The sequence below is a fragment of the Bos taurus genome, chromosome 7, assembly GCF_002263795.3.
Source record: "Bos taurus isolate L1 Dominette 01449 registration number 42190680 breed Hereford chromosome 7, ARS-UCD2.0, whole genome shotgun sequence".
Classification (NCBI taxonomy): Eukaryota; Metazoa; Chordata; class Mammalia; order Artiodactyla; family Bovidae; genus Bos; species Bos taurus.
Window position 1 is genome coordinate 71,648,349 of NC_037334.1, and position 15,608 is coordinate 71,663,956.

Genomic DNA, 15,608 nt, shown 5'->3' on the forward strand with positions numbered 1-15,608 from the left:
TTTTCCCAGAAGGTGTGTGAGAAATCACACACGTAGCACAGAAACCTTGGCTGAAAGCTGCATGGCCCGGCTGGCGGTGGCACATGCTCCCTGTGCAACAGTGCCCTGCTGGCCCAGCACTCCACCGACCTCTCGATCTCAGCACTACTCCACGCTCAGAACAATGTAAGGAGGGGACTTCCCTGGCAGTCCTGTGGTTAAGACTGCACGCTTCCACTGCAAGAGGCATGGGTTCAGTCCCTGGTCAGGGAACTAAGATCCCACGTGCCACAACGTGCTGCCAAAAAAATAAAGCAAAAAAAAAAATTTAAAGAGCTCTTTGATTTATGTGGACTAAAGTCTTGATATTTATCAATATTTATATAGAAGTTAAAATAGAAATTTTAAAAATATTCCTTTAAAATAAAATTTATTTTTTGTTAGTAAGTTATTTCATAACCACTATGAAAAGTTTTGACCTCGTAGACACCTGAAAGGGTCCCAGGAACCCTTGGGGAGCCTTGGACCACCTTGAAAGTCATTTTGTCAGATTACGGTGGCCTGTATTTACCTCGTGTTATAAGATGTATGATTTAAAAGTCTGTGATGCTTTTGTCACCCCACAAAAAAGGTATACCAGACTAGACTTCTAAGGTAATCCACGCTGAGACATTTATTTTTATGCCAGTGACACTGCAGTGGATCACAAAAATTTTGGATCTTCTAGAATTGCCATTACTTATTCCTTACCTGCCTCCATGAATAGACCGTGAGCTTCTGGAAGGTAAGGGCCATATTTATCTTAATAGCACCTACTGCTTTACTAGAGAAGCTTAGTGAACTGTTGTTGAAGGCTGTTCCACAAGAAGTGGTCTCAGTGTGAACAATCATTCTATCCAAACGTCTCTAGGTTCTGTGGCCTTTCTTTATTTAGTGCCTGTGGTGGTTGATTGGTTTTTTGCAGCTCAAAAAGACATTTGTAGAGAGTCCCTTAAAGCCAGTCGAGCCCATGTTGTGCAGCCACGTAGAATAGCCTCAGATGGTGATCATTCACCCTGGCCTGTAAACATAATGCCTCCTGATTTTTAAATGTTCATTTCTGCATCTTGGATATTTACAAGGATTTATCTTGAGACTTTCAGAAACCCCCAGCTTGTCCTCTGGTTTCATGCTCCCCTCCATCTTCCAGGTCACCTTATATTCTCTATTTGTGTGTCCGCAGTCTCAGCCACCTCCTGGTTCTCACGTGAGCAGCTTTCTCATACATGGGAGCCTCTGCAGTAGGCCTACCCAGGGCTTGGCTCTGTTACAGTCACACTTGGGTGGTAGTTTTTCTGTGCAGAGTGTACTGTGGATTTAGTTCATTTTGCACATGCATCATGGATCTGAAGTATGGTTAAATTCTATTCTTAAAACCCAGCCCTTTTCTAAGAACTCCTTTTCTATGTTTCCATCACAAGCATTGCAGCTGGGTTTTTTCCCTACCCTTTTGCACCTTGTCTGACCCACTGCCCAGATACCGTAACTTAAAGTTATCGTGCTTACTGGACTAGAGAATGTTAACCCCATGCCGAGATGCTGAGGCAGGGAGTGGCCGAGCTGCTAGGTTATGACCTGAACGTTGCAGCACTGGGCCTGTGTTTGAGCTGCAGTAAGATGACAAGACCTCACACACTGGACCTCCAGAGTTTCTCAGGTAGAGTCAAAGGTGTGAATGTTTAGTCCTACAGCACTTTGTGTAGTTGAAGATAGAGAACTGCTTGAGGAAATGTGGCTGGGCCTGGTGATTCTTTCTGGTGCTCCTTGATCTCTATGCTGGGGTCCGAGCCTGTTGCTGAGTTTCTCACAGCTCTCAGTCCAGACTGCTGTAGGAAGAGGCACAGGGACTTTATGGAGGCATGTTACTGTCAGGTTGGACTGGCGTGGAATGGGGAGCTGGCAGTGGCTGTTAAATCTAAGCCCGATTAGAAGGTGTATTCGGAAGGTTATCTGCTCCCAGGAGCTAATGAGCAGACCTGCAAATTGCCTTACAATTGCCGGTTTAGCAAAACTTGGAATGTCAAAGGGGAAGACTATGATAGGAGGCTAAGGAGAATGGAAAGAAGTTACTGGCTGCTTTAATCGTGAGAAGGATCTTTAAAGCACAGGACCCAATAACCTTCCAAGACTAGAGTGTAAACCTGAGACACCACACCCGACAGGAGCCAGCAGCAGCTTAAACTCATTTCCTCCTCAGCTCTGGGTGTGCACTCCCCTGTGGGAAAGGAAGGCCCTTGGCTGCCAGAGCTCAGTCTCACTGAGCCTGCAGCCCAGGGGTCACTGCCAGCCCACAGCTCTGTCCATGTTGCTCTCTGATCACTTCTGCTTTTGACCCTGCCTTACTTGTTAAGGCACTGAAATCTTCCTCAAATCCTCCTATGGGTGTATACTGTGTACCTGATAACACATTCCCACACCCTAGGAAAAATCTCCTGGAAGCAATTTCAGTGAGATGTTCCTCATCCTTTGCAGCCTACCCCTCTCTGCACTTCAGTAGTAAGCAGCTGAGTCCTTCTCTCATCTGGATTTCCTTTAGAAAAGGAAGCATTGATATGTGAACATTCCACCAGAAGTGGCTGGAAATTCTCTTTCTTCAGGGAAGCTGCACAGCTAATGCAGAGAATGGCAGTTTCCAGTCACTATCTGTTGTCTGGAGAGCAGCCTTGAGCTCATACTAGACTGAGTCCATTAGTACTCCTGAAAATGAGAAATGGGTTACTTGCTACCAGCCAGCCCATAGAGCATCAGAGTGACTGTGTAAGAACTTCCAAAGGGCAATCAAGGAAACTAGAGGTTAGTTTATGAAAACTAGTGAGGATGTCCTCGTATTTCAGAGTATCAAAAATTTCAGTCTTCCTGTGAGTAAGTAATTTTTTAAGGTAAAGATGGGTACATGGGGTTTATTTCTTATACCAGTCTGCCTTTACAGATGTTTGAAATGTTCTAGGGTTAAAAAAATACTCCATTTTCTTCTAATTTCTCAACCCTCTGAGGGCTGCAAGCTAGGAATAAACTCCTGAGAATTTCTATTGGCCAGACTAGAATTAGACTCCCTACAGCTTCCTTTCACATTCCCTCCCACCTTAGCTGAAGCACGGCAAAGCCTGTCACCTCACTGCCAGGGTAGCCCACAGCTAATAATCTGTGGGTGAGATCAAGTCCCAGCTGCTAGTTGTACCTTGCTAAAAAAAAAAAAAAATACAGCCTACCCAGATGGCAACCCCAAGTCAGGCACTGGGGCTTCTCCAAACATGTCATGATTGACAGATGTGAAGGGAATCAACCCAGATGCTCTTCAGGAAGCCTTTAGTTGCAGGTGTGAGGAGCCAGATCTGCAGACAGTGGAACTCCTAGTACCAGGTGGAGTGCTGTGCCAGCGGAGGTCCGCATCTGACACCCCATCACACCAGGCACACTGCCCTCCAAGTCAGAAATCAGCAAGCATGAGCATCGTCAAGCAAACTAAAGACAAGGAGGAGGCCAGGGTTGGGAAGCAAGGGAACAGTGTGAGATGGGAAAGTGTTTACATTTCAAAGGATGGAGGCTTTGGAGGACTCTCTGGTACTTAGTCTCAAGGACACAGGACTGTTGTGTAGGGATAGTTTGGCTGCCCAGAACAGATATGCTATCTGCAGCGCTACCTCAGGGAGTTAGCTGGGAAACTGTCTTATTTCCAAGAGCCGTGTGACTGACTGGATTCTCAGTCGGCTCCAGAGGCCAGGAGGCAGCTTTTCCAGCCGCTCCCTTTCTACCAGCATGAAAGCAGCTCTGTGGAAGCGCGTTCTGTGAGGTCGCTTTGTGTCTCACTGAAGCCCCTGGCCCTGCGTTTCTAGAGCAGGGACACATCAGGCTCCTCTTTACCTCGGGGCACTGCCCATTGCTGAATCCATTTGCCTCTGTTAGATTACAGGTGTGGGCGGTCTGCTCAGTATCCACAGGCTTCAGGCCCTGGGCACAGGCAGAATTCAGAAAAGTAGGATTATTCCCTGACTGAACTATTCTGTAGAGTTCCCTGATGTCACCTGTGTTTTTGGCCTTGGCTGAATAAGAACTCGAGCTAGTTGAGTGAGACACCTGTTTTCCATACCTCATCTTGGCCAGTGTGGCCACTAAGTGATTCTTCTGTCAATAAGGTAACTGATAGAACTAAGATTAAAATACATGTCTCTACTGAGTAAAGCAGGTTATTCTGTACTGCAGGCAGATTCTTCACTGACTGAGCTACAAGGGAAGTGCCTGTTGAGATAGAAGCATCATCCTAATATCACCCACTCATTTTGCCTCCTGTATGTGAGGTTGCTTCTAAAACCGTGCTCCACAATGCAATGAAGGGCTAATCCTAGAAGTATTAACTCTTTAGGACAATGACCTAGCCACTGGTTTAGCCAGCTCTTTCTTCCTCTGGCACAGAATGCCTGAGTTGTATTCTTTCATCCCAAGGTCATCACCCTTTGATATCAAAGCAAAGGCCATGAAACTTCTTTGTGAATAAGCCAAGATTTGGCAGGGTGCTGTTCACCAGAGAAAAGTATGCTTAAGAAACACTTACAGTATACTCTCTTCAAAGCACTGAGGGAAGAATCATTACTTGAAAGAGTAGAAATGAGCTGTCACGTATAAAAGCAAGAAAACAGCTTACTTTTATGTGCAGTGACATGCCAGCATTCCCAGGGAGATACTCCAGTGGCTTCCTTCTTACACATTTAGGTAAACTGAAATGGGAGAATGTTTGCAGTTAAAGACTCTTGTGTATATACTCTGGAATAACAGGCAGCCTTCTAAAGGATTGCTTTACTTAAATGAAAAAAAAAAAAAAAAAACAATTTACCTGACTTTAGGTTTCTAGATCAGCCTTTTTAAATCTCAGCTGTCCAGTAGGTGTCCAGAGGCTAATTTTTCCTAACAACTGAGTGTTTCTGGTCAAACACTTGCCCTCAGATTGGAGGTACTCAGCTTTTAAAGAAGCAACCATTTATCCATAAGAGTAGAACTACTTGAAATTAAGACAAACCCAACAGTACATGTTTAGTTACATCCAGCTCTGAATGGTAGATTATTTGTTTCTATCAGAAAACAGTAATGTTTGTGCACAAGTTCCTTATTAAGCTAGTTTCCCTTCCTCCATCCTTGGTCATAAAGACATCCCATAAAATCTCCCAGTGATTATAGGCTGTTCTCCTAAGGAAGCAGTGCTGCTTAAAAACAGCTTCCTAGAGAACAAGTGGTTGAATCTTAACAGTTTAAAAATAATCTTTAAAACCTAACTCCTAAGTAGTAAACAAATAGTTTTTAAATAACTAAATTTTAAAAAAATCAAGACTTTATTGAATATATGTTACACAACATTCTTTAACATTTAGGTCTCAGCATAGTTTAGATGAGAAACAATTGTTGTCATTCAAGTCTACAAAATGAAATAGGCTTGTGAAGATTTGAAATACAGATGAAGGTAGCATGAAGCAAAGCTTAAATATTAAGCAACTAAAGCAATGAAGGTGAAATAGCAAACATGGTATGTCTAGATTTTAAATACCACCAAGTTTCATTTTTCAAAAAAATGAAAGTCTGGTTTATAACAAACACCACTGAGAATTGTCATAAAAAATGTTTAGATACTTAAAACCTGATCTCTCCCAGTTCTTTTTGCCTTTATGTTACTTCGTCATTTCCATCACTCTGCAATTAGAAGTTTTGATTATGCAAAATCTGCTATGATCTGGGAGTTATCAGGTTATCAGAAATGAGCCTGAAGTGGTACTGCTGGGTTACGGATCTGAAAGAACAAGAGGGACCCCAGCCTAAGCTCTGGGCCAGAGCAGAGCGTCGCTTGTGTTTAGAGCTTCCTGCTGCTGCAGTTCCTGAGCTGACTCTTTCAGACTTCATCAAATGTACAATGACTTCATGATAAAAAATTTTCTATAAAGACAATCTTAGAATGGAATCAAGACTTTTAGTTACAGCGTAATTAGGGTTGGCATTAAACTCGCTAGAAGCAAGACTGCCTACCTTTTCTAGGGTTGTAAAACAGATCCTAGCTGGTATAGTAAATGTTCTAAAACTTACCCAGAACTGTGTGTTAATCCTGAGTGTGGGGTTAATAAGTAATTCCAAACACATATAGTAAGATTATGCAAAGTTTGAGCACTGAAGCCAAATGCTCAGTTATCATTTATGTTGCTTCAAATGAATTTTGTATTTTTATTTTTGGCATTTTTTTCCTTTTGTATTAAGTAATCACTATGGATTACCTTTCTGGTTTAAAAAATAAATCAGTATTGCCACTAAAAAACTTCAGGTATATTATTAAAAGTACGGCACCATCAAATATAAAATGCCTTAAAAATGTAGTACTAACAAGTTCATCTGGTTTTCTCAATGTTTTCTCCATTCATTAAAAAAGAAAAAGTAAGGTCTTTTATAATGTGTAATTTTCATAGATAAAACATTATGGTCTCTGTGAATAAGAATTCATACTTTATGCATGAAAACTTCACCGTCTTTATGGTTCCTGCTGCTTGTTCCCCAGGATCAAGTCCCATCGGACACCTCTGAGGAATTCTTGCACTTATTAGAAAGAGGGGCTCTCTGTGGAGAGAGGTCAGTATCAAAATTCAGATATTATCACCTTTTGTGAACTCGATAAAATCAGTAAGGACAGGAAGAATAAAGCCTTTCCAGCTCAGCAGGATTAAGAACTAGTTCCTAGAGAGTATGTTTTCACTCCAAGATTGACAGTAGCCTATCCACTTGGAGTCAGAATTTGAAAGTTAAGAATGTAGTTATGAAAATGTGCAGAAAACATTAAATACTGGTGGCAAATAAATACATCTTAATATGTTCTAACAAGCAAATGTATATTTAAGAGAGCATAGTCCTGCTTTATTAAAGAAAAGATCCAAATTTTCTTGGTGGGGTATAGGGACACTTTACCATCCTTTTAGTAGGATGTTAGATCATCGTTTCTGAGCTGATTAACAGTAAACCTTGGAGAAAGCAGTTTTAATATGAAAAATAATTCAGCATTTCTGTCATCATCCTGTGCCTTTTAGGCGTGTCCAAACTGTACTGAGAACTTCACGTTCAAAAGAAGGTACTGTCAGTGATTCTTCACACATAGAATTCAAGAGTTCTTTGCGTATTTCACATCACTTTCCTCCTCATCTCATGCATAATTTATTGCAATAGGTTTTTTTTAATAAAATATTCCCCTAATACCTTTTCTTCAGTTTAATATAGCACAATATGCAAGTGCCTCTTTATAGACTGTTGGTTTTAATCACTGCCTGAACATTTACTTCTTAGTGCAGCTTTAAAAATCTGAGTCTCCAATTTCATTCAGTCCTGATGCTCTGGTGTTCTCTGTCATTGTGGTACAGGTCCATGAAACCAGCAGCCTGCTAATGTCTTTGTGCTGAAATATAGTAAAGAAAAGGAAGAAAATGTAGTTAAGCACAAGTAATTATGATAAAAATGATGTCCTTGTTTTTTTAAGCCCTATATAGATTGTGGGATCACACCTGATTTTTTACTTAAAATCAATTAAATTTGACCAGTGTGCATTTTTTTGAGAAAACAACTTACTGCCACTATAAACCAGCAGAAGCATTCCTATTCTTTCCAAAGCATATCTGGGCAAATTCCAACACAAATAAAATGGTTATCACCGTCACAGAGTCGATCTGCACTTGAGTATATTTTTCAACACTTATTTGTGAATGTTTGCCTAATAAAAGGGGGATTTTAGCTTTGTCCTTTACGCTGCCATTTCACAAGTAACAATAGAAAAGTTTGCAAGTCAGTTTTGCCGCTGTGGACCATGAAACACCAGCAGTCTTCCTCTAGCACAGGCTACCTACAGGATTAAGAAGCAAATTTATATACAAAACCAGGTAAAAATTGCTGCAGATGACACTGTCTACACACATGTAAGAACGAAACAGAGAGAGAGGGGTGGAGGGTGCCTCCCCGGGGTAGACACGCAGCACATCCAAAGGCATCAGCAGTACTGTTTTGCAGCCAGAAGACAACTGGTTCCATTGACCACAGTGTCCTTGGTACACCAGCAGACCAAGTTACCAGCAGAGCCACTCTGCACTGTACCTCCAACAGAAAGCCTGACTCTGAACAGAATATTTATATAGGATGAGGCTTATCAAAATCACTGCTAAGGAGCATGACCAGAAGGCCCAACATTACAACCTCACTTTGATCCCAGGAAGTGGTATAATCCCACTGAAACCCTCTACAGTTGCCTTTCCAACCTGGAAGCCTAAGTACCAGTAAGGGTTTGAGTTCCAAAAGAGGTGATCTCTGGAAAGAATGATGATTTTTTGTCAAATGTATTTAAAAAAAAAAAAGATATGGTATCTTCAGTGGAATAATAATAGACAAAGCAAAAAGGGAAAAAGGAAAACCATCCCCGTCCTTCCCAGTATTTGACTTCCGGACATTTCAGAGTAGGTGTAGTTCTCATTTTTTGATAGCACTCTTGATCTTATGTAAACTTCCCAGTGCTGCCAGGCTTCATTCACTTACTGGATCAAGGCTTATAAATTTCACAGGGCATCTATCACATTTCTTCTCCAGCAATAGAAAGTTACTTCTAGCCATAAATACTGCACACATCAAAACAACAGTAGTCCATGCTTACTAAAGCAATGGAATCATTAACATGATTTTAAAATCTGACATTGAGCTAAGAAAAGTTTTTATTTTCTAAGACTATTCACTAATACTAATAAATTTAGACTCATGGAAATTTGGAAGTAAATATCCCCATTGTATAAACTGAAAGAGAAAAAAAGGTAAAGAGCCAATTCTATATACAATTCTATTTCTATTTTTGACTCTCCCAATATCTGGCTTCAACCTTAGTGAGGCCTATTCAAGTTGGCAGGAAAGCCAAAGACTGAAGTTTACTATTCCTTCTGTGGGAGATGAAGAAAACTGAAAATGCTATTCCCTCAAGGGGTCACCAGTACCTAAGACTCCTACACAATATTTAGAGTCCAAAATATTCTAGCCACAATCTCTGATCCAAAATGTGCCATTCTGACCTGGTTTGCAAATTTCAGCTCATACACAATGATACAGCCCAATTACAGCTCTTCACTAGCTTCAAACAGCAGAGTTAAGCAGCATTAATTCAAGGAAGCAAAAAAAAAAAAAAGATCCTAAATTCAAAAGCAGCATGACAACAAAAATCCCTAAGCCCTTCCTGCCTTACAAAAGCCCCAAAGAAGCTTTTTGTGCATTATCCAAGGAGGTTTTACTAAATGTGAAGAAAGATTACAGCTGTACTTCAGCATTATCTTTTGCCACCGTCTTGAATTTGGACTTGCCTCATGTAAATGACAAGTGAGGTTGATTTAATTCACTAAGTGTATGTTTATATACAGATATATATTCTTAATATATATATTAAGTAATGACTAAATAGTTAATGAATATAAAAGAGACAAAAGACTGAGAAAAGACAAGTCCACTAGTTGACTTTCTGTGGAGCCTCAGTCACTACTTGACATAATTCTGCAACTGGACACCCAGCTTCTCCCACCCTAGGAGATAACTCCTCTCCATCATGAAGTGCTCCGGAGGCGGCTCTCTCTTTTTTTTTTTTTTAAAACACAAGTAATGGTGACTGAAAGCTATTTTCACTCACAAAAACTACCACCAATATGAGGTACACCCAGCTACCAAGGTCAATGAAAACAAAGGAAAAAGAACCAGTGCATTCTTTTATGTCTAGCCTAATCTACTTAGGGAATGATAAGTGATGACATGATGCCCTCTTCACTTTGTGGCAGGGCTTAGCACAGACAGACCTGCCCGTTTCACTGTTAACTTCAATGCTCCCAGTCTGAATCCACAGTGGTCTGTCAGACACTGTAAGGGAGCAGCAGCGCTCGTCACTGTCTGATGTAATAGCTGCCATTTGTTGAGACCTATGGTAGAAAAAACCAAGTTAACAAAAATAGAGCATTTGAGTTCTTTTTCATCCATTTACCAAAAAAAAAAAAAATAGACTAAAATTCAGTTGAATTTTCATAATGAATTTATTCTAGATAGCTTGCTGGCTTCACACAATGGGAAGCGCTGGTAGACTTGAGGTGTGTACACACCAGTCTTGGCCAGGAGAGGGCACTCTCCAGCCCAAGTCAGTTGAGCCGCAAAATGCCTTAAGGCTCATGAAAATGTTGCCCGCCAATGCTAACTCATGGTTTAATTCTGACAAAAATCTTGTACTAGCCTAACACTAGCCTAGTGGTGAGAGAGTCCTGATTGTCTCAGTATTCAACAAGGGCCAAAGCTGTCATCCCTACCTGCATTAACGAGCTCAGAGACTCTGCTTTGAAGAATCACCAAAACTGCCTGAATCCCTTTCTCTGTAATGCCAGTGGCACCTCTGCGTACCATTCAACAGCTGAACTTACTGTGAGGTCAGACCTGTTTGAAATAGGTTTGACAAGGAAAGCTTTCTCTGAGGCTTTCAGAAGAGAGACCAAACACCAAACACTAAAGGGTTACTGTTCAGCCTTATTTTTTATTAACCTATTTGCTTGTTTCCTTTTTTCTCTAAGTACAGTATATAGTATATACTGTATATATATATAGTATATATATATAAGTATATATATAAGTAACAACTCATGTATCATATCAGTGTAGGCAACTCTGGGATCACTGATTTAGATAATGTCCAGTCCCTATAATATTAAGTTCTAAATCAGAAAGAGTAGCTAATCAAAACCTTAAAATAGGCTTTTCTGATACTGAAAAAGAAGAAACGTTACACACCTGATCTATAAACATGATTACTTACTGAATTTTAACTCAACAGATTCCTTAAATGATGTTCAATAATGAGGTTATTTACCCTTTTGTTTATGGGGAAACAAATATACTATTAGCTATAACCCAACAGCAATCACACAAGTAGAAATATGAATGCACAAAAAATTATCTTTTGAACCTCTCTCCCTCCATGGGTAAAACTTAGGTTTCAACAATGATTCTAAAGAATCTCCTTTTCACATCTAGGCAAGAGGGGGTCAAAAAGCTGCATCAAAGAATAATCTTACCCTATGCATTAACCCTACCAGTGCCCAGAAATGCTGTGAAAATATTAACATTCAAGACCCCAGTCCACAGAGCCTGGCCTGTCTTTTGTGCTAATGCTGAGTTTCCCCTCAAAGCTTTTAGGGTCTCAAGGTTTTTCTTTAGAATTGACCACACAGGATCCATTAGGAAGAACCAGGAAACCCTGACAGTGAGGTAGTAAATAGGAGAACCTCATGGAAGGCAGGGATTTCACTGGAAAGTACTTATTTTTGTCCTTTTTAAGAGAAAAGCTTACATGCAACAATGGCAACTACTCCCTGGGATGCAAGCAAAGACATAAAGGGGCAAACCAGAACAGGTAAGAATTTCCCTTTTTTAGAGCACATGAAGGAATGAAGTAGAGGAGGTCACACTCTTAGAGCAAAGCCCAGAATTAAAAACTAAAGAACTAAAATTACATACATCCTGCTGCCTCTCTTAATACAGAGTAGCATGATGCAACATGAACCACCAGGAAAAACATTTTACAGTAGACATTCTGGTTTTTCAGCCTCAATGCTGTTTTTCTAACCAGTTCTTTTTTAGGGTTTTAGACAAACTGCATAGTTCTTCCCAGCATTCCAGGACTCCCACCAAGATGTGCCACTCCCAGCTGGACTCCCTGCTAAAAACTAAATGGTGAGGGGAAATCACAGGTTGGTAAACAACAGCACCTCAAAAATGAGCCGCAGATAGAAATGACTACTCTCTGGAAAATACAACCACAACACACACAGATCAAGGCCTTGGAATGTGAGGTATTTCCCTGCTAGAAATGGGAAACGATCTCCTACTCAAATCACACCAGTGGCACTAAGAAGGAATGTTCAAGTTAATGTCCACTTTTTCACCAATTGGCAAAATATTAAAATAATAAACACCGAGGTTCCAGGAAACAAGAAAACCAAAAACTGCTAATTTATGCTACTTAAAAGCTGAGAAGTATACCTCTGTAGCTCTAATGCCTTTGGAAAGTCTTCCTAAGAGGACTTCTGCCCCACTGAGCCCCACCAGCTCAGACGCTGCTCATGCCTTTGAAGGCCTTCTGAGATGGTGACTGGTCATCAGTACACAAGTGTCTGAAGCACAATTACTCTTCCTCATTCAAGAGCTGCAGTGTTCATGGGCTTCTCACTATAACCTCCATGACCTCCAGCCCAGTTGCTCTCCACAGGTGACTGTTGAGACCACTCAGATCATGCCACTTTTAGGTATCTGATCATACTATGATTAGTGGGATTTTCAGATTTAAAAAATGGCAACCCACTCCAATACTCTTGCCTGGAAAATTCCATGGATGGAGGAGCCTGGTGGGCTAGAGTCGGACATGACTGAGCGACTTCACTTTCACTTTCAGACAAGAAAATTTAAGTTGTTAAAAAAAACTTTATACTGCATGTATGTTGCAGAAAGATACTATCCGAAGCTACCAGAATGAAATTTCTATGCCACATACAGAAAGTGGTAGTTATAACAGCAAGTATTTATGTTAAGTGTTAGGGCCAGGCACTTTATTGCTCTGAACATTGAAATTCTCACAATTACCTTTTGAAGAGGTAATATTTTTCTCCCCATTTCACAGATCATGACACTGAAGTAACCTGCCCAGGATCACACAGCTTGGAAGTGGCAGATCCAAGTCAGGTTTTGCATAGGAAGTCTATCTAGCTCAAGAGCCTGTACTTTCCACCATGTGCCTGAAAAGTGAAAAAGACCGATCCTTTGCTCAATTAAAAGACTGATACCAAGTACTATTAGTGCAAAAATGTTAACAAACATTCCAGCTCACCTGCATCTGGCAAGTTATATTCTCATAAGTATCCATTTCTATCATTTACACTCAACAGGATGATCCTCTCACATTTCTTAAAAAAAAAAAAAAAAAAGTCTCCCCAGGCAAGCAGGGGAGGGAGGGGAGGAACCCTATTATAAAGTACAATAGGTAACGTACCTGGGGGAACAGGGTCCTGGGAGGGGATGGGGATGTGCTCCGTGCTCCTTCCAAGCTTTTTCAATAGCTTTTGTGCTCACTTTGGCAGCACATTTATCAAGCTTTTTTGGTAGCTTTTAAGTGAATCTTTGTGCTGCAGACAACTAAGTGAGGGATACTGAGGATTACAAAATTATTTTAAATATTTAAACAACAAAAAGACCTTGCTAAACCTTGATGTGCATTATAATTACAAGTTTTTTAGTTTACATGAAAAAATTATAATACAGCTGTAACACTTGGCTATGTAACTAGGGGTACCTAGTTTTACTTCTAGATAGCTACACCGGATAGAAAAAAAATCACAAGGAGGTTTAAATGACGGTTCTGGTAATAAAAGCGCTCTAAGATTTCTAAGTCAATAAAAGGAAGTTAACTGTCACATTCTTAAAAGGAAAATTCCATTTTTTAATGAGATCTTACAAATATCAAAAACTTAATATTTATGTTCAAACTAAGCTTAAAGACAAGTAATTTTAGAACTAGCCAGTTTTCAACATTGAAGTTTTATGGTTTCACAAACCAAAATGTCTAAAACAAAAGGCCCACAAGTTAGACTACATATACTACAGCCATCTAATTTATTCTGTGAACAGTGAGAATTTGACTCAAATTCACTGTTTCAATAAATCCTGGTAACTTCTGAATCTGGTTTCATTTCCTTTACACATCCCCACAACCAGTCTTTAATTTATGCTAGCATGACATAGGATCATATAAGAAAAAACTCAAGTTTGGCAATTAGTTTTTTCAAAGATTAATTAGATGCATTAAAACCTGGCTCTATCCAAGATGGATTTTAAGACAGGGTATAAAAATTCAGTATTTCCTACCAGAGTGTGATAAACAAGATGATCTCAGAATTCCAAACAGAATTATCTACATATGTCAAGGAATATCTGTTTTTTCATTAGTAGTACTGACATAAAAAGTGGAAAAACAGTACCCATATTATGAAAATATGGTAAAGAGTGGGATGGTATGTAAACAAGTTTTGGAAACTAATTAATTCCATTACTAAAATCATTTAAATGATTTTCATATTCACAAAATTGTTTTTGTCATTAGGAAGTGATGGTTTTAACCCAAAACCTACTCTGGTAAATACAGTCATAAGCAGGGCAAAGACTAAGAGAGTTTTGCCAAGAAAATGCACTGGTCATAACAAACACCCTCTTCCAACAACACAAGAGAAGACTCTACACATGGACATCACCAGATGGTCAACACTGAAATCAGACTGATTATATTCTTTGCAGCCAAAGATGGAGAAGCTCTATACAGTCAGCAAAAACAAGACCAGGAGCTGACTGTGGCTCAGACCATGAACTCCTTATTGCCAAATTCAGACCTAAATTGAAGAAAGTAGGGAAAACCACTAGACCATTCAGGTATGACCTAAATCAAATCCCTTATGATTATACAGTGGAAGTGAGAAATAGATTTAAGGGCCTAGATCTGATAGATAGAGTGCCTGATGAACTATGGAATGAGGTTTGTGACACTGTACAGGAGACAGGGATCAAGACCATCCCCATGGAAAAGAAATGCAAAAAAAGCAAAATGGCTGTCTGGGGAGGCCTTACAAATAGCTGTGAAAAGAAGAGAAGCGAAAAGCAAGGAGAAAAGGAAAGATATAAACATCTGAATGCAGAGTTCCAAAGAATAGCAAGAAGAGATAAGAAAGCCTTCTTCAGCGTTCAATGCAAAGAAATAAGAGGAAAACAACAGAATGGGAAAGACTAGAGATCTCAAGAAAATCAGAGATACCAAAAGAGCATTTCATGCAAAGATGGGCTTGATAAAGGACAGAAATGGTATGGACTTAACAGAAGCAGAAGATATTAAGAAGAGGTGGCAAGAATACACAGAAGAACTGTACAAAAAAGATCTTCACGACCCAGATAATCACGATGGTGTGATCACTGACCTAGAGCCAGACATCCTGGAATGTGAAGTCAAGTGGGCCTTAGAAAGCATCACTACGAACAAAGCTAGTGGAGGTGGTGGAATTGCAGTTGAGCTACTTCAAATCCTGAAAGATGATGCTGTGAAAGTGCTGCACTCAATATGCCAGCAAATTTGGAAAACTCAGCAGTGGCCACAGGACTGGAAAAGGTCAGTTTTCATTCCAATCCCACAGAAAGGCAATGCCAAAGAATGCTCAAACTACCGCACAATTGCACTCATCTCACACACTAGTAAAGTAATGCTCAAAATTCTCCAAGCCAGGCTTCCGCAATATGTGCACTGTGAACTTCCTAATGTTCAAGCTGGTTTTAGAAAAGGCAGAGGAACCAGAGATCAAATTGCCAACATCCGCTGGATCATGGAAAAAGCAAGAGAGTTCCAGAAAAGCATCTATTTCTGCTTTATTGACTATGCCAAAGCCCTTGACTGTGTGGATCACGATAAACTGTGGGAAATTCTGAGAGAGATGGGAATACCAGACCACCTGATCTGCCTCTTGAGAAATCTGTATGCAGGTCAGGAAGCAACA

General features: G+C 40.1%; 1 protein-coding gene across 3 annotated transcripts in view; it reads right to left on the reverse strand.

Moving 5' to 3' along the window:
• Positions 1–5,316: 5,316 nt before the first annotated feature.
• PWWP2A (PWWP domain containing 2A) overlaps positions 5,317–15,608 on the reverse strand; it is a 34,300-nt gene continuing 24,008 nt past the window's right edge. The window contains exons 3-4 of one of the 3 annotated variants that reach the window (XM_015472348.3): positions 9,843–9,962; positions 5,317–7,429 (exon numbers count right to left, since the gene is read on the reverse strand). In XM_015472348.3, the coding sequence (XP_015327834.2) occupies positions 7,416–7,429; positions 9,843–9,962 (134 nt within the window). In that variant the 3' untranslated portion in view covers positions 5,317–7,415. The remainder of the gene's footprint in view (positions 7,430–9,842; positions 9,963–15,608) is intronic. The other 2 variants (XM_010807569.4, XM_024995286.2) reach the window with 2 other exon arrangements.